Below are 27,003 nucleotides of genomic sequence, written 5' to 3'. Positions count from 1 at the left end.
TCTTTTGCCTTTCCTGTGTGTCGTGTGTGTGTGTGTGTGTGTGTGTGTGTGTGTACATATAAACACATGCCTTTGACTTACATTGTTTATGTATATCCTCCTACACCCCAGGTGGATTTGAAGCATCGTCTTGTGGATGCTTCTCTTTCTCCACCTCTTTCTTTGCTTTGTTGCCGCCTGTCTCACTGTGTCATGGAATTTCGGGGTTCTTCTCTGTCTCTTGCTACCCAGGGTTCTATCTGTGCGTGTCTTCTGGTCCCAGCTGTTCAAACAGGGTGTGGATCTGCCTGCACACCAGTTGAGGGGGGTGCTTTTGGCCTCTCATCTTCTGCCCACCTCCCTCCCTCTGGGGACGTTGCTTCTGCAGACCGAGTGTGGGGATGGACTCTGAGACCAGTCTCCTTTGCTCCTTCATTGCTTGGGAGGAGGGGGCTTCCACCCTGGGCAGTCCCTGCCCTCCTGGCACGCTGCCCACCCCCGGCCCATCATGCTCTTAAGCACTGGAGGTGATGCCCAGGGGCCCTCAGTTCCCGTTTCCCTGTTTGTATGTAAGCACGCAGGCCTCCTCCCTGCGCCTGTGGGACAAACCCATCTGGGGTGCTCGGGCTTGGATTTGGGGGGGAAGTGGTGTAAGAGGGGCCCCCTGGTTTAGGAGTCATTTTTCTGAGAAGTGCCAATGCTTTAGGGAAGCGGCTTTTCCTCCCCCTCCCCCCTCCCATCCAGCGCACGTCTCTGCATCTTGACCTCAGGTAACCTGCTTTGAGGGAAGGAGGGCCAGCTGCCTTCCTCAGCTGCAGGAATCCTCGGGGGTGGCATGGCACGGTGGCCCCTTTCCTCTCAGGATCGTGGGTGAGAGGCCCTCCTGGGCTCTGGGCTCTGTCCCCTGTCGTCTCCCCAGCCTGGCTGTGCGGTCCTGCCACCCCCAGCAGTGTCTGGGCCCTGCTCCCAGGCTGTCTCTGCCAGCCAGGCATGGTGCCAGCTGTCTGCTCAGCCGGGTGCCACGGGAAAATCTCCGGCCGCCCAGGTTGGGGAGCTCCGCGGGGAATGCCTGCTCCTTGGTGCCCACTCACCTGCCTTTCTTCTCTCTGCAGCATCGCAGGACATGGCCCCTCCAGCCGCCTTGCCAGGGCCCGTCTAGGAGAGGCATCCTTTTCAGCATCCTTCCAACCGGCTCTGGACCTTCCCGGGAAAGTGCCAGCTCATACAACCGCTTGACCAGAGGACCAGCTCTTAGGACGTTCCCCAGCCCACCTGGCCCCCAGCCCGAGTGGGGGCTCCGGGAGGCTGCAGTTAGCCTGCGAGCCTTGGACCGAGCAGCTCCAGGACAAGAAGGGGGGGTGGGCTGACCACCCAAACCCCCTCTGGGCCCCGGCCCCATGCCCCGAGGAGAGGCGGCCTGAAGCCCGCCAGAGCCTCCTGCCAGACTGTCTGCCTGCTCTTGTGACTGTGGCTGCTTGGCATGGCCAGCAACAGCAGCTCCTGCCCAACACCCGGGGGAGGGCACCTCAATGGGTACCCGGTGCCCCCCTACGCCTTCTTCTTCCCCCCCATGCTGGGGGGGCTCTCCCCGCCGGGCGCTCTGACCACTCTCCAGCACCCGCTTCCAGTTAGCGGCTACAGCACACCGTCCCCAGCCAGTAAGTGGGGTGGCGGGCACGGCGGGAGGGGGGCCGTGGAGGGTAGTGGGCCTGAGGCTGGGCCTCTGGGCGCATCTGTTCCGCCGTGGTGAGATCTCCAGACAAGGGGGACAGTCGTTGGGGAGGCAGCATCGAGGATGAAAGGCTTGGGGCCCGTCACGGTGCTTGTGTTTGGCGTTGGGGGTGGCAGAGGGAGAGATGAAACAAGGCTGACCCGCAGGGCCCCTTATGCCCCCCTCCTGTGCTCTGCGTTGAGGGCCTTATAAATAGCTCCAAGGACCGGCCACGGAGGCCGGAGGCGGGTAAACAAACCTCTCGACATTGGGTGGAAATGGCCCCCGCTCTGCCCAGAGCCCCACCCCATCCAGGGCCTCGGAGGGAAGGGGCTTGAAGGAGTAGAAGCCCCTCCCCAGGCTCTGCCAGCTCCAGCCAGCCTAGGTGGCGCTTCCCTTTGTGGGGCGGGTGAGAGGGAGGGCCCCCAAGCAGCCTGGTGGATGGGGTGAGTGTCCCAGGACAGGGTGCTCGGCCTGGACCCCGGCTGTGGGCACCAGCCTGCTCTTGGCAGGGCCTGTGTTTTCTCGCTGCCCCAGCCCTCTGCCCCGGGGGTCGCCTGTTGGCTGGGCCGGGGTCTCTGTACCCTTCCCCGGCCGGCCGAGCCAGGTAGTGGGAGGTGGCGGCGGCTCTGGCCAGCTGGCAGAGTCCGGGCCTCGGGCCTGCCAGGCCGCTTACAGTAACTCTGGCCCCCAGGGCCCAGCTGGGCGCCAGGCCAGGGCTTAGGGGAGGAGGGAGCCGGGGCCTGGCCTGGGGCGGGAGGGGGTGGAAGCAGCAGAGGGGGCCATGGACGGCAGGCTGGCTGGTCAGCTGCTGACCTGGGAAACGTGTCCCACCTCTCCTGGCGGGCTGGCCCTGAACACCCTGCCCTGGGCACCCACCGCCCCTCCCACGGCCACTGGCAAGCTGCCTGGCCCCCGCTGCCCTGCGCGCCCGGCTGGGCTGGGTCAGTGCCCCCTTCTCAGTGTGGGGGCAGTGCCCTCTCCCTGGAGCCAGGGAGTCTCTTTGTCCCTGGGGCAGGCCCTGGCTGGGCGCCTCGCTGCCCTCACTGGCCAGCTGCCCACCGCCACCACTGCTTCCTGGGTCACCTCCTCTGGCTGCACGGCAGCCCCTCCCTCCCAGGTCCCACCAGCTGGGAGCAGGGGCTCTAAGTCTGTGCTCCTTTACGGGCCCACCGTCTATGCCCTGGGCTGGGGGGAGCAGGTGGATACTGCCTACTGGGCCTCTGTCTCCTCCCTCGGGAGGGTGGTAGTTTGACCCGGGAGTCAGGGAACCCTGCTTCCGACCGGGTGTTCGGTCTGTGCTGCGTGGTGGGGGAGGCCAGCCTCTGGGCTCAGAGCTTCGGAGGAGTGTGTGGGTGTGTCTGTGGTTCCTGGGATCTGTGTGGGGTAGTTGCTGTGTCCAGGGGCCTAGGATTAACATCCTAGCTCCTGGAGTTCCCGTTGTGGTGCAGCGGAAATGAACCCGATTGGTATCTGTGGGCATGCAGGCTTGATCCCTGGCCTTGCTCAGTGGGTTAAGGATCTGGCGTTTCCATAGGCTGTGGTGTAGGTTGCAGATGTGGCTCAGATCCTGCTGGCTGTAGGCTGTAGGCTATAGCTCCGATTCGCAACCCCTAGCCTGGGAGTTTCATATGCCCTGGGTGCGGCCCTAAAAAGCAAAAAAAAAAAAAAGGAGTAAAAAAATAATATCCCAGCTCTAGTAACCAGAGCGTCTGCTTCCTGCCAGGGTGGAATTTTTAAAGGGAGGGAGAAATCGAGGGTCCTCAACCTGTTGCCAGTGGACAACTTGCTTTCCCCCAGGTGATGGAAACAGAGCCCCAGACACTGTCCACCTGGGGCCTGGGCTCACGGAAGGTTGGTTGGGGCTGGGCCTGGCCGCTGTCCTGGGCCTGGACAAGCGAATGTTTTGCATCCTTTGAATGTTGCAAGCTTCTTCCTCTTTCTTAGAGGTGGGTGGGGAGGGTTTCCGGGTCCCCCACTTCCCACCCTGGTAACCTTCTCCCCCCAGGGTGGAGTGCCCACATTTCGGGTTAGGCAATGCCCCTTCCTGCCCCCCCCCATGTGAGCCTGTGGGTTTCCCTGCCCCTTCCTGGTAAACAATAACAGCTTCTCTTGCTACCCAGACCCCCAGCTGCTGAGCCTCCTCCCTGACCTTCCCCTTCTCTGGCACCTCGCTCCTTCTCCTGCGGGGCTGGGGAGCCCGGTGAGCCAGGCTCTCTGGGTACGAAGCCTGACAGATCGGAGATGGAGGCAGCCACTCTCCCCTGCTCTCCTCACCTGCGGGCTGGTGCACTCGTCAGCCAGTCCCTAGGAGAGGTGGACATTTGTGACCCCCATTCCTGCCAGGAGCAATTTATGCTCTGGCCCTCGGCCGCCCTTTCTCTAGGAAACCCTGCACGTGAGGCTCACTTCCCACCAACAAAGACGTTTGTGTAGCCCGCCTCCTCCACACCCGTCCATCTCTCTCCCCCCGTCAGGAGTGTACCCTTGGGTGTACCCTTCAAAGACCCAGTGGCCTGTGGAAGGACAGAACTTTCTTCCAGGTCACCATGGGGAGGGGTGGGTACATGTGTCCTGCTGTATTCTCCCAGGGAGCCAGAGTGGGAGGTCCAGAGATGGTACAAGGATCCCCCCTCCAAACCAGCCCCTGGCTGGAGTTCCCCATTGTGGCTCAGAGAGTTAAGAATCCGACCAGGAATATCCATGAGGATTCCCCTTGTGGCTCAGAACCCGACTGGTATCCATGAGGATGTGGGTTCGATCCCTGGCCTCGCTCAGTCGGTTAAAGATCCGGCGTTGCCGTAGCTGTGGTGTAGGCCGGCAGCTACAGCTCCAGTTCAGTCCCTAGCCTGGGAGCTTACATATGCTGCAGGTGCGGCCTTAAAAATACAAAGAAACAAACCCAAAACAGCCCCCTGCCCCTGGGGCTTCGGGCTCTGAGGACTGGTATTTACTGTGGAGGGTTGGGATTCTGAGCACCTTGCGTGTGTGGTGGGGCGCAAGGTTATGCGTATTGTGGGAGGGAGGTCAGGCTGGGGGTGTGTCCTGGGGGGTGGGAGGTCAAGGTCGGGTGTGTGTTGGGAAGAAGGTCAGTGGCTTCTGTGTATTGGGTGAGAGGGTCAGAGTGTGTTTGAGGAGCATCAGCTCTAGGGCTGGGGAGGGGTGTCAGTTTGTTTGCGGGTGGGAGGGGGTGGTGACTTAGGGCATAGGGTGTGTAAGGGGAGGGGTCTGTGATGGTGTGTTAGGGAGGGAAGGGTCTCTCCTTCTTATCCTGGCTAACTTAAGCTGGAAAGGAAACGAACTTGCCTTTTCTGTTGCTCGCCCTGGGAATTCCACAGGCTGGGGGGTGCTGTGGAGCAGGCAGTGTAGCCTGCATTCTGGCTTACTCACTTGCTACGTGCCATAACCTCTCTGAGCGTGTTTCCTCCTCTGTGAAGCAGGGAGCTGACCAGAACCTCCCTCAGAGGGCTGAGATGAGGCAAGTTCCCCAACGTAATGCTCCGAGCTTGTCGCCTCGCGTGTGATCGTGGCTGTCTCATTGGGTTACAACCCCATGTCTCATACCCTGGGTTACAACACTGCAAAGGGACCCAGGCTTTTTCTAGGTGGGGGCTGGAGTGTGGAGCGCCTGTGTGTCTGGGAATTTATCTCTGTTTTAGTTTTTTTTTTTTTTTTTTTTTGGCTGTGCCTATGGCACATGGAAGTTCCCAAGCCAGGGATCGAACCCTTGCCACAGCAGCGACCCAGGCCGCCGCACTGACAATGCCGTATCCTTAACCTGCGGCGCCACAAGAGAACTTCAGTTTTACAAATCGTAGTCCTTGGAGAGGGACATTATCCCCATTTGCACGGGAAGCAGTCGTGCTGGTGGTTAGGTGCTGAGCTAAGTGACCTTAAAGCTGGGCTGTTTGCTACCATCTAGAGAGGCAGCTGCAGGCCGGTAGTGTGTGTGGGGGGGTCCTCCTGGGTGCGAGGAACCTTGCAGGTGATCAGTGCCGTTGAAACCACCTCTCTCACGGTTGGAGCCCCGCTTCTGCCTCAGGACCTTCCGCCTTTACCCGGTAGGGGGCGTAGCGAAGCCTCCCCCCCCTCCCGCAGCCACGCCCCCTCTTCTGTTTTTGATCCTGGAGGCAGGAGGGAAAGAGCGATAAGAGGCCTGGGCCAGATCTCCATCCTGTCCTGGAAGCGGCGGATACAATCTGTTCACACCCATCCCCGCCCCCGAATCAGCCCAGTGCAGCCCTGGGAGTTTGCAGAGCTCAGCGGGCACCCTCCCCCCATCTCCAGACAGACACTGGAGGAATGTAGGAACAGCGCGTAAAAGCCACAGTCCTTATTCTTATTTTGTTTCCATTTGTGGAGTGGGGGCAGAGAAATTGGAAGCAATCAGTAGATGAGCTGGGGATGGGAGCCCCCGAAGGGCGAGGTCCGGACTTTTCTTTTCCATCCACGCATTTAGGCTGTGTGTGCCTAGAAACTCAGGAATGGCTGTAGGGTCTGGGGGAGCCTGGAGAGGCAGGAGGGGGTGTTCCCCTCTCCGCTTCCCCTCCTCAGCCACTTCCTCCCCTTTTCAGTTTGTACCCTCTCTCCCAGCCTCCTGCCCACTCTGTCCCTGGACAATAGGAGGGACAGCCTAGGGCGGGGAGGGACTGCCAGCAGTGCCTTTCCTGGGGTCCCAAATGCAGAGTCAGCCAAAAGACTGTAGGATGAAAATGGGGCCCCTTCCCTCACTTTTTATCTGGAAGCCTTGGTGGTGCACAGGCCCCTTCAGGGCAGGATCCCAGCATGGCTGGGGGAGGGGACTCAGGAAGGAAGCCTGTCCTCATAGGCTGGCCAAGACCTGAGACATTGTGTCTGCCCCATGCCAAGGGCCCTGCGCCCGTGGGGCTGTGCCAGGGCAGGCCCTGACTACCCTTTGAGGGGTAGCGCCTGTGGAAAGAGGAAGTGTTTCCCTTTTCCAGATCACTTTGGGGCGGTGCCCACAATGCCTTCCTCCTCTTCTCCCCTGGGGAAGTTGGGGCACAGCCTGTGGAGCTGGGTCTCCCGGGCCCTAAGCCCTGGCCAGGTCAGAAATGGAGGTCCTGGTGTTCCCGTCATGGCTGAGTGGAAACAAATATGACTAGCATCCATGAGGACACAGGTTCAATCCCTGGCCTCGCTCGGTGGGGTTAAAGAGCCAGCATTGCCGTGAATTGTGGTGTAGGTCGCAGATGCGACTTGAATCTGGTGTTGCTGTGGCGGTGGCATAGGCCAGCAGCTATAGCTCCAATTGGACCCCTAGCCTGGGAACCTCCATATGTGATTGGGGAGGGTGTGATCCTAAAAAGACCAAAAAAAAAAAAAAAAAAAAAAAAGGAAGAAAAGAAAAAATAGAAACTGAGGTCCTCCCCTCCCCATTTTGACTTCTGAGTTGCTGGGAACCTCACCCAGCACATGGACCAAGGCCCCCTTGGCAGAAGTCTTTGTAGTGGTTTTTTGGTTTTTTTTTTTTTTTTTTTTTTCCTTTTGACGGCTGCGCAGGCAGCACATGGAAGTTCCCAAGCTATGGGTCGAATTGAAGCTGCAGCTGCTGGCTTACATCACAGCCACAACTTGCAGCAACACGGAATCCTTAACCCACTGAGCGAAGCCAGGTATCAAACCCTCATCCTCATGGATACTAGCTGGGTTCTTAACCTGCTGAGCCACAACAGGAACTCCTGGCAGAAGAAGTCTTAAAGGACAGCTCTTCCTGTGCAGCCTTGGGCAGGTCTCTCGACCCCTTTCAGTTTGTTTCCTCCTCTTTAAAGCAAGACTCCTAATCTGTCCCTGGTTAGGCGAGTTGCTGCGAAGTCACAGTGACCTGCTTGCTGGTGAGGACCTGGGCGAGCTTCAAGTACCCCGCTAGAGCGACGATGACGAGGGGCGGGTGCAGCCGGGCATTGTCTTGGGGGTGGCCACCCCGTACTGGGACCCGATGTCCATCTGGCTCTGGGCCTCGTGGTTTCCTGTTTGTTATATCCCCTCCAGATGGGCTGTGGGCAGGAGGGAGCCTGGCCTGGTACAAGTGGGGGCCACTTCAGTTCAGCCCACACCTGCTGAGGGCCTGTGAAGCACACAGCCCTGGAGGAGTTGTGGGGGATGTGGCAGAGAGAGAAGGATGGGCTCCCAGGCAGGCCTCGTGGTCCTCCTCACCCCCTACTCCCTGCCACCCGCCCCCCAGCCCACCAGAGCCTTCCTTCCCCCCTTTTTTCCCACTGCCCCAGGACCCTGTGTTCTGCTCTGACCTGCCCCGTGACCTTGCTCATGCCCAGAACAGGCATCTCACCGCGACTGCTCCCCTTCTCCAGCTCTGGAAATCCTCGCCATCCTTCAAGGAACATCTTGAATACCGCCTCTTCCCAGAAACCTTCACAGATGTTCGGCCTTCTTTGCTTGCTCACCCGCCCTCCTTCAAATGCCTGCGGGTCCTTATTTTTACTCTTATAACACTCTCTACCATGAAGTGACTTCTCTCCCCGTAGTACCTGCTGTGAGCTGAAATCTTTGCGAAGATCACTGGGTCTTTGATGTCAGGGACTGTCTCAGATCCCTTAGTACCTTGAAGCGAAGCTGCGAACCCAAAGCCCAGCATAGAACCGGTGCCAGAGTGGCATCATTTGGGAGGAAAGCTGTCAAGGGCAGTGGAAGCAGTCTGCCTGGCGTCTGCGCCCTGGATCCCTGGGTTCCATCTGCAGCCCAGACCTCCGACTCTGGAGCCCCACAACCCCCGGTCCACCAGCCCAGTAGACGTTTCTACGTCATGGTCTCTGGAACTTTGCTGGAACACAAGCCTCACACCGCAGTCCTCCTTGCCCTCTCCTTTCCCCCTCCTCTCCCGCACTGACCACCTTCCTCACAGCCAGGTTCCTAGGCTGTGCTACCTTGTGTGCTGCCTGGACGGGTGCAGCAGCTTCTAATTGGTCCCTCTTGCCCTGCTACAATTCAGTCTTCGCACAGTTAAATCTGATTTATAACACTAAACCAGACCTGGCCTCTCCGCTACTTGGAACCTTTCTGTGGTTTCTCGCGGCATGTGAAATGAGAGTCTTATTGAGGCCAGCAAGCCCACCTGCTCTGGCCTCAGTTCACCCCTCCGGCCTGAGCGTGTACTCCTTTTCCTCTTGAATTTTTTGTGCAATCTACCCTAGTCCTCTGTCAGTTCCTTGAATGAACTTACCAACTTCAGTAACCCCAGGACCCTTGCACAGGCTCTTTCTTTTACTGGGACTCTGCTCCTTCCTACTCTTGGCCTGACTTGACCTCTACATGACTACTCTTTCTTTAGGTCTCTGCTTTGACCCTCCAACCTAAGTCAGGTACCTACATTAATTCTTCTTCAAAGTATTATGTGCTTACCTGGGTCATAATACCAGTGATCTCAGTTTGCAATTATTTATACATATATGCAATGATAAACATAAATAGGTATATTTGTGTTTATTTGCTAAATGGCTCTTGCACCATAAGATCCGGAAGGGGAGGCTCACCAGGGTATCTACATGGGAGGCTTCGAAAATAGTTTTCCTTGAATCAGCCTGGCATGGTAGGGAATATGGGCTTTGAAGGCAGAAAGTTCAAATACTTTTATTAGCAGTATGATCTTAGACAACCCACCTAGCTTTGCTGAGACTTTAGTTTCTTTATTTGTAAAATAGGAATTCGATCCATTTATCTCTCAGAGTTGTTATAAAGGTTAAATGACAACATATATTAGGAACCTGGCTTCTAGAAGAACATCCTTGGGAAGCATACCAATTTCTACCCTGTTTAGAAGGAGGGAGCCGGCACTGAAGGGTCAGAGGGAGTAATAAGACAGCCTCTTTTCCTGGAGCATCCCTCCCTTCCCTGACGTACCAAACCTAGGCCTTTCTTCCAGAGAAACAGGCATCCTGCGGGCTTCCGGGAGGAAGCGGTCAGCTGGCAGGCACCAGCCTCTCCTTTTCTCTCTCCCGGGCTGGACGGTGCGGTGGGGGACTGCCCCCATGCTGGCTCCGCCGATGGGAGACACCCTGGGCGGGGCTTTGCTCCAAGGAAGCTGGCAGCGCATGAGGGGGAGAGCCCCCTCTGCACGCATTTGTGCCAATGCGCCCGAGCTGCCGCGTCGGTTCCGGCGGGCGGGCGGCGGGAGTCACACATGATGTCACAGACAATGACACAAGCCGGGTGTCTCATTCCGACAAGGCGCCCGAGCTGCACAATGTCACACCCGGGACAGCCGGCACGCCGCGTTCGTGGCGCTAACACTGGGCCACACGCACGCTGGCCCTTAGCCTCATGCGGCCGCTCTCCGCGTCTATGGGGGAGCGGGTCCGACCGGGCAGGGGTCCGGCGGGCGAGCCCCGCGGGCGGGCGGGCGAGCGAGTGATGTCACGGGCAGCGGTGGGTGGGTCACCCGGAGGTGAGGCGCCGCCAGGCGAGTTCAGAGAGAGTTCAGCCGCATTGCATTAGGCAAATGAGGCCGGGGCTGGGTGGGGGGTGTGTTAGGGAAGGACACCGGGACCACCCCCCGCCTCCCGCCCACCATCTCCCCCGCCGTGGCATCGCGGGGCCGGGGACTGACCAAACCACGGGGGAGGCTGGGAGCCGGAACTGGGATGGGGGAGACGCCCGCCCCTCTTCCGTCCTGGCGCAGCCCCCTCCTCTCCCAGTACCCAGCCTCCGTCTGTACTCCGCGCACTCCTCCTCTGGAGCCTTTTCCCCCTTCCCTTCCCTCTCCTCCCCCTTCCCGGGCTCCCCCCACTCGCCTTCCGCGACCGGCCTCTGCCTCTCTGTTCCTGGCTTGGTGTCCGCGGCAGCTGGACCCGCCGCGAAAGGGTTAAGGCAGGGGCGGTGCCTGGACGGGACGGGGCGGAGGAAAGGGGGTGGGACCGCAGGGGAGGGGGCGCGCAGGCCCGGGTGGGGGGGCCGGGGCGCGCACCGCCGGAGATCGAGCGCCGGGCGGCCGCCCCCGGCCTGGCGGAGGCGGAGGCGGAGCCGCGCGGTCCCCACCCCTCCCCCGGAATCCTCGCCCGGGAGAAGCCCGGGAGCCCCGGCGGGGAGGAGGAAGTGCTCGGCGACCCCCCGCCCTGCGCGGATCCCGCCCCCGGCCGGCGCACTCGGGGAGCCGCGGGACGCTGCCTCGGACACCATGAGATTCGCGACGGGAGCCCCCTCGAGGTGAAGCCGCTGAGTTCCCGGGCCTGGGCCGGGCGTTCCCGTGGGCAGCCGAGGGGTCCCGCCGCCTCCGCTACACACAACTTCCCCGCTTTTCACCTGGGACTCGCCGAGCGGCCGGCCGACTTGGACGCGGGACTTTGGGCAGAGGGCGGCCCCCGGCCAGGGCCGCCAGTCGGGGCGGGGGGACGTGCCCCTCGCCCCCAACAGCTCTCGGATGGCGCCGCCGGCTGAGTGAGGGAGGCCGGCGCGCAGGACGTCCCCGCCCGGACCTCTTGTCTTCGCGGGGAAGATGTACGAGAGTGTGGACGTGGGGGGGCTCACCCCCACCCCCAGTCCCTTCCTGGTGGTGGATTTTTATAACCAGAACCGGGCCTGTTTGCTCCCGGAGAAGGGGCTCCCCGCCCCCGGCCCCTACTCCACCCCGCTCCGGACTCCGCTTTGGAATGGCTCAAACCACTGTAGGTACCGGCCTCCCCTTCCTATTGTGGGAGCAGGGGGTGGAGGTGGGCTGCGGGGCTTTCGCTCCTACCAGGGGGTGCGGACCTGGAGGCGTGGTGGTGGTGGTGGTGGGTCTTGTCTCTTCCCCTCACTTTCCCTGGTCTCTCTTGCCGAAAGTCTCGGGTGCCCTTGTTGGACAATTGAATTCCCCCGAGTAACCCTGGGCACGCTCTTTCTGTTGTATTCGGGCCGAGGAACTTTGGGGGTTCCTCCTTTCAGGAAACATTTGTTCATCTCTCCTTCCACTTCTTGTAGGGGAAGTGCAGCCCCTGGCCGCCAGTTCACATCTTCTTGCCTGGAATCCCATCGCTCGGTAGCTGAGTGGTCCTTTCTCCCCCCACCTTGGAGGGTGGGGTAAAGGTCCTATCTATGGGCTTGTCTGCTTCGAGGAGGAGGGGCCTCCTCCCCAGATCCCACCCCTGCCAAAGCCTGGGGGAGAGCCCCTCCTGGGCGACAGCTGCTGCCCCCCAGTCCTTGCCCTTGTGTCGTTAGAGTGGGTGTCGGGGGAGCGCTCAGTGTCTTGGGTGTTGGCAGTGGGGTGTGGCAGGAAGGGGCCCCTCCATCAGATACCCATCGGCCCTCCTAGCCCACCCTTACGCCTTGGGGAAGGGCATCTGTCCAGGGGTCCTGGCCCTAGACCCTTGGCTGGCACCTCTGAGGCGTCTGTCCCAGGAGCGGAGGGGAGAAGCTACTCTGGTGGGAAGGATCCCCCTCCCTGTAATCCTAATACGGTTTGTTCTCTGGGGGAAGAGTGTGATTCTTCTGTGGGTCTGGGGCTACTCTGGAAATGAGGAACACGTCCCCTCCCAAGCCAGCCGTGTCCTTTTGTTACCCTGTTTTCACTTGGGGATCGGGTTCGGCGCTGGGCTGTCCCTGGCTGAGAACCCTGGAGTTCTGGCAGCCTGCTCCCCTCCTCTCCTCGCCGCCGCAGCCGCTGCCGCCGCCGCCGCCGCCAGTGCCGTCCCCTGTCTGGGTTCAGGCTCCCCTGGAAGGGAGGGGCCCTGGGCCCTGGCGGGAGCTGTGAGCGCCTGGGGTGCACACCTGGGCGTGTTTGTACCCTGCTGTGAGTAGTGTACCTGGGTGGGGGAGAGCGGCGCTTAGGGGGTTATTGTTACTTGGCTCTGGTTTCGTCCCCTCCCCTGCTCTACTCTGCTTGGGGGCTCAGCTCTTCCCTGGGGCCTCTCCCGCCCTCCCCTGCCCGGCTGCCTCCCTCCTGTCTGCCAGGGAGGAGGGGCTGAGGGGGTCTCTGGGGGCCTGGCGGCTTGCAGAAGGTTGAAGGGCAACCCCTAACCTCTTTGCTCTAGGAGGAGACACCTGAGGTGGCAAGACACCCACCTTGGCCCCTTTCAGAGCCACCTCACCCCACAGCCTTTCTATTGTCCTGCCCCCTGACCTTTGCCCCTGGGGCAGATTGGCTGGGAGGCTGCAGGCTGGGGACGGAGGGAGAGAGGGAGGCGTGAACGTGGGTGGGCTTTTGTAAAAGCAGAAAGGCACAGGTGAGAGGTGTGACCCATGCCGGGATCCTCCTTCACATCCTCTCGGAACTCGAGGAGGGTGTCCCCTGCTAAGCGGGATCATTGGGGCCTGGCTGCCAGGGTCACTTCCTCCACAGCCTTGGCCGCCTTGGCCAGAGGCCTGGGGCGGGGCAGCTGGGATCTGAGACCTTGGGCTCTAGCCTCTGGGGGCTGTTCAGCTCTTCCTGGCTCCACACTGGGGGAGTGGGGTGTGTGTGAGGAGGCTGGAGTCCAGCTGGCCTTGGGGAAGTGGAGGCCTGTTGGGGTGGAGCTGAAGGCCTGGCCTTCCCTGTTCCCAGGCTCCTGGTGTAGGTGTGTAGCCGGGGGCTCAGCTCCCAAGGCTGTAGGCTGGAGGGTGGCTGTGGGAGTTGTCATGGGGCCACAAGAGGGACCTGTAGGGCGGCGACCTGACTATCTGGAGTACACGGGGTCACTGCCGAACCCCTCGGTGTAGTACGTGTAGGTTCTCCGGTGACAGGGAGCCCTCCAGTCCCCTTACGCTCAGTGCCCCACTTCCTTCTGCCACCTCCAGCGAAGGTCGGAATTGATGGTAGGTTGGCCGTGGGAGGAGGCCTTGCAGATCCTGCAGGGCCCTGGGGACCGTGCCTCCCTCCGCGGAGCCCGCGTTTCGGGGCACCAGAGGACACGGGGTACACAGGATGTGGCTCTCCATCTGTCCCCCACCAATCTCGCCGCTCACGCCTCCGCCCGCTCCCAGACGTCCAAGAATGTGAAGCACGTGGATGCCCGTAGTGGGGGGAGGGGGAGATGCTTATCGGCCGCCGCTGGGTAGGGGCCTTCTTCCGCCGCCCGCGCTGCACCCAGAGCCACCCCCACCCTTCTCCGGGGTGGAGGAAGGGCGGACCCAGGGCCCCGCGCCCCGTCCCCAGCCCTCCCCGGGGGCCGTGAGGGGAGCCGCGGAGGAGCGGGCGCCAGCTGGATTGGGAGGGGAGCCGCTGGCCGGGGGCCCGGCTGATTTCCTGCTGATCTCCTCCAGGAAACCGGCCCCTTGTGCGAGGCTGCGAGCGGCTGTGGGGCGCGGGGACTCCCGAGCGCTCCGCGCCTCCTGCCCGCCCGCCCGCGGTGGAGCCGAGCGGGGGAGGGGCACGGTGGCAGCGCGGGCGGGAGGGCACGCCTGGCTCCCTGGGCCGGTGCCAGCCCTCCGCTGGGCGCTGGAACTTTGAGCCGAGAAGGTGTGGCGCTCCTCCCGCCTCGTCCTTCTGCAGGAAGAGGAGAGATTCGTGGGCCGGGCCCTCTGGGGAGGGAGGTGAGCCGGGAGGGGCCCGGCCGCGGCCGTCCTTCCTCTCCTGGGTCGGGCATGCAGAGTTAAGGCAGCAGCCTCACTCTCGCAGCGGCTGTGAGGGGACCCTGCTCCCCTAGGCTGCTGGCTGGAGGCCGGGGAGGTGGGGACTGGGCCAGGGTTCTGGGTTCAAAGGGCGCAGTGGGAAACCTCAGAGCTGTTACCTGGGTGACAGGTGGGGGTGTGCTGGGGGGTGGGGGTGCAGCCCGTGTCACTGCCTCAGAGGCAGCCCGCTGCTGTGGGGTGGGCCCAAGGGAGGGCTCTTTGAACTCAAAGTGTGTCCCCCTCACCTCAGGTTATCTCCGCCCTCCTGCTAAAAAACACGTTTAAAAAGCACATTCTTCCAGTTCCACAAAGAGCCTCTGGACTTTGCCTTTAGCTCCAAATTTCTGCAGGTCTTTGCCCCTTCAGTCGGTCCCTGGCCTTAGAGCTGTCTGTCCCTCAGCCAGATCTCCCCCATGTGTCTCCCCACGGCCCCTCCCCTCTCTGAGCCCCGCTCTGTGCCTTGAAGCTCCCTGGGTCCTGTCTGGTCCACCTCTAAGGTGGGGGGCCTTCGGGGAGGTGGGCCCCAGGCGGAGGTTGGATGGGGAGGGAGAGGAGGGGAGGTCAGCGACTCCATCCTTGCTTGTTGGAACGCTGACGAGATTCTAGGCCATGGTCCCCCCACCTCCCCTTGTCCTTGACACCCCCCCCCAACAGTCTGGATTGTCTATTGTTACTCCTTTTACGTCTTGGAAAAAGTTAGCACAACAAAGGGCTCCTTTGTCGCTCACCCCTCTGCCTCCTGGCCTCACCCAGGCCCCCCAACCCCGCCCCCCACCCCCAGCAGCTGTTCTCAGGCCTCTCGCCTGTCTGATTTGCTTGTCTGGCCTCCGGGAGAGTGAGGCAGGGGAAAACCAGGCCAGGACCGTTCGATTTGGGGTGAGGAGCAGAGAGTGGGGGAGATCAGCGAAGAGTCTGTGGACCTGTGAGGGTGTGGGCATCCACTGTGCCTTTGCTGCAGGCTGGTCCCTGGGCAGGGCCAGGGCCATGGGGCCATGGCAGTATTGGTCAGCCAGGCTGACTAGGAAAGCGGTGCCCAGGCCCAGTTAAGAGCCAGGAAAGTCCTGCCAAGGTTGTTGGCCTGGCTCCCTGTCATCAACTGCCTGGCAGTCCCTGGCTGTGTCTGCAGGTAAAGGGGGAGGGTATCGGGATGCAGCTAGTCGGGCCCTGCCCCGCCCCCGCCCCCATGCAGGTGCTTCTTTTCTCTGTGCCTGGACTTTGGGGCCCTGTGAGTCATGAGGTGCTAGGAGGTGTTTGGGCAGGAACTCTGGGCCCCTTTGAATTCCAGGGCCTCGTGTCCTGGAGTCAAGGGTGAGACTAGGTAGGATTCTGGGGTGTGGGAGGAGGCAGCCTTGCCACCCCCCCCCCAGCCCTGGACAAGCGAACTTGGCAAAGGCCTCAGGAAGATGCCGAGCGGCCCTTTGGGAATCTGGGGTTGACTGAGTCGTAGTTCTCTTCCAGCACAGAACACCCCCAGCTGCCCAGGCTTTGGGTATAGACACCCTCCCCCCATGCAGCCCAGCCCTGTTCTGCCTGGGGTGATGGGCACAGGGCCAGGCATTGGGGAGGATCTGGCTAGTGGGGGCTGCCCCTGCTGGCTGGGTCACCCTCCTGGCCGCCCTCTTGGAGCTGCAGAACAGGAGGGGAGGGGGATAGTAACCCGGACATAGTATCGAGGCCAGACAGACAGCGCATTGATGGGAACAGACCCCCCTTTGTCATGCTTTTCCCCCCAGACGGGGCACCCAGAGCCATGGACTTCCGGGGCCCATAGGGACTCTTCTCCCTGTCTCCAGGGGGCCCCTTGCTCATCTCAAAGAGTCCCTGCCTGCCATGCCTCAACATTTGCGACTCTGCACACCCTGCCTTAGGTTCCCGGCCAGGGGATTGTTTGGGTGGAGGAGGGGCTGTGGCTGTTGGGGGGGGCGGAAGCGGGGGGTGGGGGAGTGGCCGGCTTTGAATATCCTGTTGACCCCAGTTTCCTCTGCCCCCAGCCTGTGTCCTCTTCCCTCCCTCCTCACCAGCCTTAACTCCTTCCTAACCTGGGGGACAGGGGGCCGGGCTGCCCAGGGGGTGGGGTTGGGGCTGTAGAACCAGGATGACACCTGTCCCCACCGATCAGGTGTAGCCACATCCACATACAAATCTGATGGCTGATTATCTCCTCTTTCTGGTTTCGAAGGTGGGGGGTCCTGGGGAAGCAGGCGGAACCGCCGGCGGGCTGGAGGCTTCCTTGGCGACCTCATTCCCCCAGCCTGGCCGGGAAGTCCCAGCTTTCCTGAGACCGCGTCTCCCCGCCCCAGAGTTGGACTCCTGGCGGCCGCGGTGGGGAGCCTGGCAGGGGCTCCTGGGAGAGAGCCCGAGGCGGGTGGGCGCTCCGGATTCAGGATGGTGACCTGGGTCTCTAACCGCCCTTGCCCTCTTCTCTCTCTAGCCATTGAGACCCAGAGCAGCAGTTCCGAAGAGATAGTGCCCAGCCCTCCCTCGCCGCCCCCCCTCCCCCGCATCTACAAGCCTTGCTTTGTCTGTCAAGACAAATCCTCAGGCTACCACTATGGGGTCAGCGCCTGTGAGGGCTGCAAGGTGAGTCGAGGGGGTCGTGGGGAAGGACAGTCCTGATCCAATAAATGAGATGTTCCCACTGCCATGTCCTGGGACTGTGACGTTGACGGGAGGCGGGTATCCCTGAAGCTGCCACTCTTGCTTGTGTGCGGAAGGTGGCAGCACCCTTGGAGGAGAGGAAGCCTTCAGCGGAACCTCCTTCCCCATGGCGGAGCAGGGGTCCCCCAAGCCAGAGGTTCCGCTCCTGCCTCAGCTCGCTTCCTCCATCCTCCATCCTCCGGCTGGCAGGGCGAACACCCGCCCTGCCACCGCTGCCCAGGTTGCCATGGTGAGCTGGCTGCCGACAGGCTCTTGGCTGGGGACCCAGGAGGCCTGCCTCCAGTGGCCCTGCCTGAACCTCGCCATGACAGCCTGGCAGGAGGCTGTTAGGAGCAGGCGCCTTGCCTTGGCGTCTCCTTCAGATGCCCAGGCTGTGGGCTCCCCAGTGCCTGGCTGGATGTCCCCGTGCACATGATAGGCTCCGGGGTGCAGACATGGCTGCCCCCTTCCCAGCCCCTGTGGGCATGGCCTCTCCTCTACCTGTCCCCAGGGCTTGAGCCTCTGTACCTGTTTCTTCCCCAGAGATCGCGGCTTTGAAGCTGCACAGCCCTGGGGCTTGGGGCCTGGGGCCCAGGGCTGCCCCTCAGTGTGGAGTGGCCAGCTCCGGGTGTGGGGGGGAGATCGAGGGCAAAGCACACAGCCTTGGACTATGTGTGTCCACCTGTCCTGTCTGGCTGGTTGTTCCTGGTCCGCCCTAGTCTGTCAGCCTCTGTTGGCCTGTGTGCCCCCACCCCCGCCTCCTGCCCCCACCAGCCTGGTCTGCCCTCGACCAGTGATCCTTCTGTGTGCATCTGCCTGGTTAACAAACGTGTCCTGCTGCCTTGCTTCTGAGTGCGAGAGTGTCCCCACCTCTCAGGGCCGCCTGCGTGTATCCCTCTGTGGTCCCTTCCTGCTTGCCTTCTCTTCTGTGCTGAGCCCAGGGCTCTGCTTTTGTCCCATCTAACCCCATCTGCCCCTTTTCCTGACTCGCCAACAGCCTGAGGTCTGTCTCCCCAGGAGGGAGGAACCTGGGTCTGTGGGTGGAGGTTGGGGGAAGCCTGCCCCCCCCCGCCCCCGCCGCAGTGTTGAGGCAGCAGGTACTGGGATTCTTCAGGGAGTATCCTTGTAGGTGGACCCTTCTCCCCACCTTATCTGGCCTGCTCAGGTAGGTGATGGCCAAAGGCTTGGGGGCAGCAGCCCGCTGGCCCTCTGCCTTCAGACGGAGGCCGCAGGCCAGCGCTGACAGGGAGACCCCTCGTGTTTTGAATCGTGGGTGTGGCTCTGGGTGTGGCTGACCTGCCTCCCTGCCCTCCCTACCCAGGGCTTCTTCCGCCGAAGCATCCAGAAGAACATGGTGTACACGTGTCACCGGGACAAGAACTGCATCATCAACAAGGTGACCCGGAACCGCTGCCAGTACTGCCGGCTGCAGAAGTGCTTTGAAGTGGGCATGTCCAAGGAGTGTGAGTGCCTGGAGGGGGCCGGGCCCCTAAAGCCAGGGGAGCCGGGGGGGGCGTGTGGCTGTGTGTGTGTGTGTGTGTGTGTGTGTGTGTGTGTGTGCGTGTGTGTGGACCCGACCATGCATGGTATGCGGGCCCATGTTGAGGCCGGTTTGTGTATAGCTCCAAGGACCTGTCTGTCTGTCTGGCCCTCTGTGTGTCCATGTGTGGACAGCCCTTCCTGTTGGCCCCTGGCAGGCTGCATGAGCTTGCACACGGGTCTGCATGTGTCTGCTTCCAGGCCCTGGGTGGCTTTGGGGCGGAACCCAGAGGCCTCCGTGAGTCCCTTGGGATTGTGCATCTCAGGGCAGGGGTGCCGCTCAGTGGTGTGTGCAGGGGCTGTGCTGCAGGCACAGGGATCGGAGGGCCGTTGTCTGGTGAAGCCTGGGACCTGGAGTTGGATGAGAGAATTGGGGCTTCTCTGCTCCCAGAGGAACGGGGGTTTCCAGTTCGGGCTCAGCTGAGGCCTGATGGAGGGGGAGAGGGAGGGTTGGACAGGGAGACCCCTCTTGTTTTGAATCATGGGTGTTGCCGTGGTGACCGGTGATTGATGATGTCAGAGATAAATGACGCTGACAGACGCCTCCTTGTCTGCGTGGCCGTTGCCATGGAGCCTGAGCCTTGGGGGATGGGGTGGGGGAGGGGGCTGCAGGACCCTCTAGCCCTTTGTGGGCAGGGCAGTGGAGGAAGGAAGTGGGGAGGGGAGGTGGCGGCGGGCGGGGGGGCTGGACATGAGGTGCCCCAGACAGGAGCAGAGGGACCCTGCAGCACCCTGCCACCTCCTGCCACTGGAGGCAGGGGCGGTGTTGTCCGGAGCCCAGGAAAGTGGCTGCTCGGGCGGGCGCTGCAGAGCAGGTGACAACTTGGAACCTGCAGGCCTGGGACCATTCCCTGCAGGGCCCAGCACCTCCTCCTCCCTCTGCCACTGCCACCTTCCGCTCCCAGAGCTTTTCACTGCAGAAGGACCAGGGTGGGGACCCCCTCTCCCTCCCACCGCCAACTCCCCCTTTCCCTCCCTCCTTCTCCTTTCTGGCTGCTCTGTGCCCCGGAGCTGAGCAGCTGCCATTTCAATAGAATTAAAGCTTCCGAATGATAAACGTCTTGTCACAGCTGCAATTTTCTCTTCCCAAATTATCCCCCCCTCTCCCTCTCCCTCTCCCTTCTCTCCCTTGCACTTTATTGAATTTGCAGAATCGACATGAGTGATCTCCAAATTATGCCAGCTCCCCCCCCAACCCGCTGCCCCCTCCCTGGGCCCCCCACCCCCACCCTCTCTTCCTCCAGCATCAGCAGCCACCACCACTGGCCCTGTGAGTGATTGTGTGTCTGGGATAATCGGCTGGTAACGACCCCATCGCTTCTTTAAAGCCGAGTGGTGTGTGCGGCTCAGCGCCCCCGGTGATTTGTCAGCTCCCCCGGCTAATGGGCCGCGAGCTTCTCCCACCCGGGCCCCCCACTCTCGGGCCGGGGAGCCCTACTCCTCTCCTCCCTGCCCAGAGAGCAGCTCCGAGCCGGTCTCAGGGACCCTGCTGCCAGGAGGGCTGGGCCGGTGGAGGCCGGAGCCTGTCCTGTCCTTCCCGGGGCCAGAGGGAGCGGGAGGCAGGGAGGCAGAGCACAGAGGTGGGACACTGCACGCGCCCCTTCAACCCAGACCCCCTGGCACCCCGCGTGTGGGCCGGAGGAGAAGCGTGGGAGAGCGGGCACCGCGCTGACCAAGGGCCTGTGTACTTTGGTCCTGGGTCCTGGGGGCAGGCCTGGGGGGGTGGCCTGGATGGGCACGGGGGGGGGGGGGTGGGCGGTGTGTTGATGTCCCGCCTGTGTCTGTCTACTCGGCGTGTGTGTGTGTGTGTGTGTGTGTGTGTGTGTGTGTGTGTGTGTGTGTGTGAGAGAGAGAGAGAGAGAGAGAGAGAGAGAGAGAGAGGAGGAGCCAGGGCTGGGGTTGACGGGCTGGGGCCGGGCCGCTGCCCGCACTGCCCTCTAACTGTGTGGCCCCCGCAGCCGTGAGGAACGACCGGAACAAGAAGAAGAAGGAGGCGCCCAAGCCCGAGTGCTCCGAGAGCTACACGCTGACGCCGGAGGTGGGGGAGCTCATCGAGAAGGTGCGCAAAGCGCATCAGGAGACCTTCCCCGCCCTCTGCCAGCTGGGCAAATACACTACGGTACGGCCCTGGGGCAGGGGCCGGGGGGGGGGGCACCCCTTCTTCCAGCAGGCCTGCCCCTCCGCTCCCCCACCCCCCGCTGGGAGCTCCCAGGAAGGGAAGGCGGGTGGAGGGCAGGCCCTGACTCTGCCCCGTCCTGGTCCTCCTAGAACAACAGCTCCGAGCAGCGCGTCTCTCTGGACATTGACCTCTGGGACAAGTTCAGTGAACTCTCCACCAAGTGCATCATTAAGACGGTGGAGTTCGCCAAGCAGCTGCCCGGCTTCACCACCCTCACCATCGCCGACCAGATCACCCTCCTCAAGGCTGCCTGCCTGGACATCCTGGTGAGGGTCTGCACCCTGTCCCCACGTCCTCGGAGGACACCCTGCCACGCCACTTGCCCCCCCACCTAAACCCCCTTCGGGAATCAACCTGTCCAAATGCCCCCTGCCGACATCGCCCCCTTCCTCTCCCCTGCGTGTCCACCGGCACCCTCAGCCACTCGGCACCTGTACACATGCCCACCCACTCTCCGCCCGTCTGTCCATCTGCTTGTCTGTTCAGTCTAATAAAGAGTCCCCTGGGACCCTCTGTGGGCAGGCCTTGAACTGGGTGTCAGGAACAGGAGAACACGCCACTGTCCCCTCTCTTGAAAATCTTCTGTTGGTGGAGGCAACAGATGTGTAAACAGAGGTTGCAAGACTGGGATGAGTCCTGGCTGGAGATGGCAGAGGGCTGTCCCCTTCCCTGCGGGACAGAGAGCCACCCTGCTTGGCCCGAGGGAACACACCCCAGAGGAGATAGCCTCTAGGGGCTGTGGAAGGGGCATGTCAGTGGCCTGCTGGTGTGGGACCAACTGGATTCCGGGAACCGCAGGGCATTTGGCGGGGCCAGAGTGTGCGCTGGACCGGAAGCGGGCTGGACCGGGTGGGATGGACAGATCCAAGGCTGGAGAGTGGACTGCTTTCTCTCTTTTTTTTTTTTTTTAGGGCTGCACCCTCGACATTTGGAAGTTCCCAGGCTAGGGGTCGAATTGGAGCTGCAGCTGCTGGCCTACACCACAGCCGCTGCAACGTGGGGTCCAAGCCGCGTCTGCAACCTACACCACAGCTCAGGGCAACGCAGGTCCTTAACCCACTGAGCGAGGCCAGGGATGGAACCCAAGTCCTCGTGAATAGTAGTCGGGTTCATAACCGGCTGAGCCACGATGGGAACTCCAGGACTGGCTTCTCTTGTCTTCCCTGATGGGCTCAGCCCACCTGTTCCCTCTCGGCCACCTCCAGGGTAGAGAACCTGGGTTGTGACCAGGCTGCTCTTCCTGGTAGGGGTAGGGTAGGAGGTAGGGTGAAGCAGGATGAGGGTTTGACCCAGTTTGAAGACGAGATACAGTTATTGAGCTCTTGTTGTGTACCCAGTCCTGGGAACTGGAGACATAAATCTATTAGGGTCTTCGCCTTGCTGGAAATTGTAGCTTCCCTCTTAATTCTCGGCATGCAGGCGAGGCAGTCGAGAATGAGCTCTGTCTAATACAGTAGCCACTGGCCACGTGCAGCTATTCACATTTAAATTATTTCAAATTAAATTCAGTTCGGTTTCTCAGTTGCGCGAACCACATTTCAAGTACCCAGCAGCCACATTGTGGCTGGTGGCTACTGTGTTGCTCGGTGCAGACGTGGAATGGGTCCATCATTGCAGAAGGTTCTAGCCGACAGTACTGATCTGAATACCAGCCAGGTGGTCCTGGGGGGATGCTGGTGCGGGAAGTGCTGGGGGATGAGTTCCTGAACCCGAGACTCCTCTGCACCCAGATCCTGCGGATCTGCACGCGGTACACGCCTGAGCAGGACACAATGACCTTCTCAGACGGACTGACCTTGAACCGGACCCAGATGCACAACGCCGGCTTTGGGCCTCTCACGGACCTGGTCTTCGCCTTCGCCAACCAGCTGCTGCCCCTGGAGATGGATGATGCTGAGACTGGGCTGCTCAGTGCCATCTGCCTCATCTGTGGAGGTGGGCGGGGGCCCAGGCTCTGGGTGGTGGTGCGGCCCCCAGACCATCTCCTGGGGAGAAGGATGGGGATCCTCAGATCAGAAAGGCATCTTGGCCCCGGTCAGACGGTCACATGAGGAAACCGAGTCCCAGGGGAGCAGGGTCTGGTCTGTGGTCACAAGGGAGCGGTGAAGACCTGAACCCTGGTTCCCCATTGCCAGGCAGTGCCCTTTCTAGGGGGTTTAAGAGTGAGGACTGGAAGGTCAGACCAGTCAGGTTCAAATCCTGGCCAGCATGTGACTTTAGCAGTTTGCTGAACTTCTCTGAGCTTCCATTTCTTTTCTTTTGCCACACCCATGGCTTTTAGAAGTTCCTGGGCCAGGGATCAAACCCAAGCCACAACAGTGACAATGCCAGATCCTTAACTCAGAGCCACCAGGGAACTCCCAAGCCCCTGTTTCTTTCTTTCTCTCTTTTATTTTTTTAGGGCTGCAGGTGGGGCACATGGAAATTCCCAGGCTAGGGATCAAATTGGAGCTGCAGCTGCCGGCCTACACCGTAGCCACAGCATCACCAGATCCAAGCCACATCCTCAGCCTATGCTGCAGCTCAAAGAAATGCTGGATCCTTAACCCCCTGAGCGAGATTGAACCCACATCTTCATGGAAACTAGTCAGGTTCTTGTTTACTGAGCCACAGAGGGAACTCCGCTAAGCTTCCCTCTCTGTAAAACAGGACAGTAAAGGTTCCACCTCATAAAGTTGGTGGGGGGGATTAAGGAGAAGATAAATAAGGCACAGTGTTGCCTGGAGTCAGACCCAGTACGTGTTGGCTGCTGCTGCTGTATTGATATTATTATTATTATTTTTATTTTTATTTATTTATTTTTTTTGTCTTTTTGCCATTTCTTGGGCCGGCCGCTCCTGCGGCATATGGAAGTTCTCAGGCTAGGGGTCGAATCGGAGCTGTAGCCACCGGCCTACGCCAGAGCCACAGCAACGCGGGACCCGAGCCGCGTCTGCAACCTACACCACAGCTCACGGCAACGCCGGATTGTTAACCCACTGAGCAAGGGCAGGGACCGAACACGCAACCTCATGGTTCCTAGTCGGATTCGTTAACCACTGCGCCACGACGGGAACTCCTGATATTATTATTATTTTGACCATGCTCGTGGCATGTAGAAGTTCTGGGGCCAGGGATTGAATCCATGCCACAGCAGTGACAACGTGAGATCCTTAACCTGCTGAGTCACCGGGGAACTCCATGCTGTTATTATTTTATTGTTAGGAGTTCTACCATATCACATGGGTGTCCAGAATAATGGGCAGGACTGGGAGACCTGCTTCTACTTAAGATGGCACTGCCGGAGTTCCCATCATGGCTCAGTGATAACAAACCTGACTAGTATCCATGAGGACGTGGGTTCGATCCCAGGCCTCCCTCAGTGGGTTCAGGGTCTGGCGTTTCCTGGAGCTGTGGTGTCTATCACAGCTCAGCTCCCGCATTGCTGTGGCTCTGGCTGTGGCGTAGGCCAGCAGCTATAGCTCTGATTTGAGCCCTAACCCGGGAACTTCCATATGCCATGGGTGCAGCCCTAAAAAGAAAAAAAAAAGATGGCACTGCCTGTGTTCAGGGGTCCAACTGCTATGAACTTTGGGCACCCCCAGTCCCCAGCGCCTCTACTCACATTTAAGAGGGCCTAGGACCTTTTGGTGTGAGGAGGCCCTGGGAGCAGAGCCCATCAGTCCGTGGCCTGGGCAGGCGCGCCCCCGGGTGGCCAAGGCTGGGAGCGCAGCCATGTTCCTCTCTTGGCCAGGGCCGCTGCTCAGCGGGCCTCTTGCTTCCTCAGACCGGCAGGACCTGGAGCAGCCAGACAGGGTGGACATGCTGCAGGAGCCACTGCTTGAGGCACTGAAGGTCTATGTGCGGAAACGGAGGCCCAGCCGCCCACACATGTTCCCCAAGATGCTGATGAAGATCACAGACCTGCGAAGCATCAGTGCTAAGGGTAAGGTCCCCACACCCGGAGGGACATCCCGTGTGTCTGCTGGGGCTGGGCCCCAGCACCTGGCCCAGGCCCAAAGTCTTTGTGCCCATGAGGTGCTCCACTCACCTGGACCCCCCCCCATCCAGGTGACCCCCTACCTATGAGCCTCAAGGTGGCAGTGTCATCTTTGCCTGGTGGTTAAGGGCGGGGCTCTGGAGCCCGACCATGCAGGGGTGTGTCCTTGAGCAGGTCACACGACAGCTCTGAGCCTCAGTGCCCCACCCCAAGGTGTTTCAGAGTTCTGAGAGGTTGGTGGGAGAGTCCAGGGCACACAGCACTTAGGAAAGGCCCCGCATCACACCCGGGCCGTCTGACCCCAGCGCTGAGTTTGGAACCACTTTGCCCTGCTGCCCTTCAGGTGCGGGGGCTTCAGAGAGCTGGTTATGCCAAAGGGCTGAGCCCTGTGTTCAGTGCGGGAGCCTATATTGGTAGTATTGACCTTGCCACCCTCTTCCTGCTCCCTCCTGGGGCTGGAGGAGTGGGGCGGGCACCCTGACCCCTGTCCCTCCTTCCCTGCAGGGGCCGAGCGGGTGATCACGCTGAAGATGGAGATCCCGGGCTCCATGCCACCTCTCATCCAGGAAATGCTGGAGAACTCAGAGGGCCTGGACACTCTGAGCGGACAAGCGGGGGGCGGGGGGCGGGACGGGGGCGGCCTGGCCCCGCCGCCTGGCAGCTGCAGCCCCAGCCTCAGCCCCAGCTCGAACAGAAGCAGCCCGGCCACCCACTCCCCGTGACTGCCCACGCCCCGTGGACTCGGCCCTTGCCCCACGCCCTGGCTTTTCTCTGCCTTTCTACCAACCATGCGACCCCCGCCGGCCCTGCCCCCCACCCGTCCTCCCTTCCCCGGGGGCCGGGAGAGCGGAGGCCGCGATGATTCTTCGGACAGAGGCCCGGGCCTGCGATGGACCGCCCGCCCGCTCCTGCAGCCTGGGCTGACGTCAGGGTCAAGGCCACGAACTGCGTGCGGACCCCTGGGCCCGGGCCTCCGGATGGGGCCTGGGGGCCTCGCGTTCATCAAGACACCCCTCTGCCCACCTCGCCACATCTTCATCACCAGCAAATGCCAGGACCTGGCTCCCCCATCCTCAGAACTCGCAAGCCATTGTCCCCCTGTTGGGGAACCCCCCCCTGCCTTGGTTGGTGACAGAGGGGTGGGCCAGGGGTGGGGGCTTCCCCCTGTACATACTCTGCCATACCAACCCCCAGGTATTAATTCTCGCTGGTTTTGTTTTTATTTTAATTTTTTTTTTTTTGGTTTTGATTTTTTTAATAAGAATTTTCATTTTAAGCACATTTATACCGAAGGAATCTGTGCGGTGTATTGGGGGGAGCTGGATCCAGAGCTGGAGTGGGGTGGGTCCTGGGGGAGGGGAAACGGCTCAGAGGGGGCTCCCACCCTCTCCATGTCCCCGTGCCCCCTAAGCCCCCCTCCTCAGCCTCTTCCTCCTCAGTTTTCTCTTTGAAACTGTGAAGTACTAACTCCGAGGCCTGCCCCCCCTTCTCTCTCTGCCTAACCACTGGGCGTGGGCAGTTTTGGGGGATCCCGGGAGGTGGAACCTCACCCAAGAGATGGGTAAGCGAGGGGGCCCTCAGAACAGACAAGCGTGTGTTTCTCAGCCCTGTGTCCTTGGCAGAGCTGCTCCCCATCAGGGCCCGCGTCATCTAAGCCCTCCAGCGCCCCCTGTGAAGGGGCTGGCCAGGGGGTCCGAGCCGCCCCCACCCCCCAGCCTCACAGCCACCAGCACCGCCCGCAGGGCCCCCAGACACACACACACACACACACACACATACACACACACACAGTGGACAGACGGGCTGACAGACACACGTGGCCCGGGTTCCTCCATTTCCCTGGCCTGTCCCCCCGACCCTCCACCAGCACCCCCTCCTTACCCCGCAGGACGGGCCTACAGGGGGTCTCCTCCCCTCACCCCTGCACCCCCGGGCTGGGGGAGCTGGCTCTGCCCTGCCCTCCTTGCCCGGGGTTGGGGTCTCAGCCCCCCAGAGCCCGCTGGTGCACCTGTTACTGTTGGACTTTCCACTGAGATCTACTGGATAAAGAATAAAGTTCTATTTATTCTACACGTGCCTTTAAGCCTCGCTGCCTCGCCGCCTTTTCTTGGTGTCTGGGCAGGGGGCTGGGGGTCAGAAATGGGCACTGGGGGCCAAGCTACCTTCGGGGCCTGACTTGCTGGGCTGGGTTTTTTTTTTTTTAATTTTTCCCTTTCTTTTAATGCCCCTGTGGCATATGGAGTTCCTGGGCCCAGACATCAGATCTGAGCTACTGTGCTGGGCCGGGGATTGAACCTGTGTCCCAGCGCTCCAGAGACACTACCAATCCTGTTGCGCCACAGGGAGAACTCCTGGGCTGTGGGGTCCTTGGAGACGGAAGGAGATGGGCCTGCCCTTGGGAAGCCTTTGGTCTAGGGCCCTACGAAGCCCCCGTGAAAGACCCTC

At 61.2% G+C, this 27,003-nt stretch overlaps 1 protein-coding gene and 1 pseudogene across 4 annotated transcripts in view; one reads left to right on the top strand and one right to left on the bottom strand.

Moving 5' to 3' along the window:
- RARA (retinoic acid receptor alpha) overlaps positions 1–26,628 on the top strand; it is a 47,631-nt gene extending 21,003 nt beyond the window's left edge. For 2 of the 4 annotated variants that reach the window (XM_084984673.1, XM_003131474.7), the window contains exons 2-9: positions 1,092–1,637; positions 16,656–16,804; positions 18,183–18,324; positions 20,359–20,519; positions 20,669–20,845; positions 22,310–22,514; positions 24,346–24,504; positions 25,063–26,628. In XM_084984673.1, coding sequence (XP_084840799.1) covers positions 1,460–1,637; positions 16,656–16,804; positions 18,183–18,324; positions 20,359–20,519; positions 20,669–20,845; positions 22,310–22,514; positions 24,346–24,504; positions 25,063–25,280 — 1,389 coding nt within the window. In that variant the 5' untranslated portion in view covers positions 1,092–1,459 and the 3' untranslated portion in view covers positions 25,281–26,628. Of the gene's footprint in view, positions 1–1,091; positions 1,638–10,723; positions 11,330–16,655; positions 16,805–18,182; positions 18,325–20,358; positions 20,520–20,668; positions 20,846–22,309; positions 22,515–24,345; positions 24,505–25,062 lie in introns of those variants that run through there. The other 2 variants (XM_003131473.5, XM_084984674.1) reach the window with 2 other exon arrangements.
- LOC146398135 (uncharacterized) lies at positions 5,525–10,016 on the bottom strand (annotated as a pseudogene).
- Positions 26,629–27,003: the final 375 nt, after the last annotated feature.

Source organism: Sus scrofa, chromosome 12 (assembly GCF_054392235.1).
Source record: "Sus scrofa isolate SSC_HxYL_T2T_F1_AM1 chromosome 12, Sscrofa_HxYL_maternal_Yorkshire_Landrace_v2.0, whole genome shotgun sequence".
In the NCBI taxonomy this organism is placed as follows: Eukaryota; Metazoa; Chordata; class Mammalia; order Artiodactyla; family Suidae; genus Sus; species Sus scrofa.
Note: the sequence above shows the minus strand (reverse complement) of the source record. Positions and strands in the feature narration are given on the sequence as shown.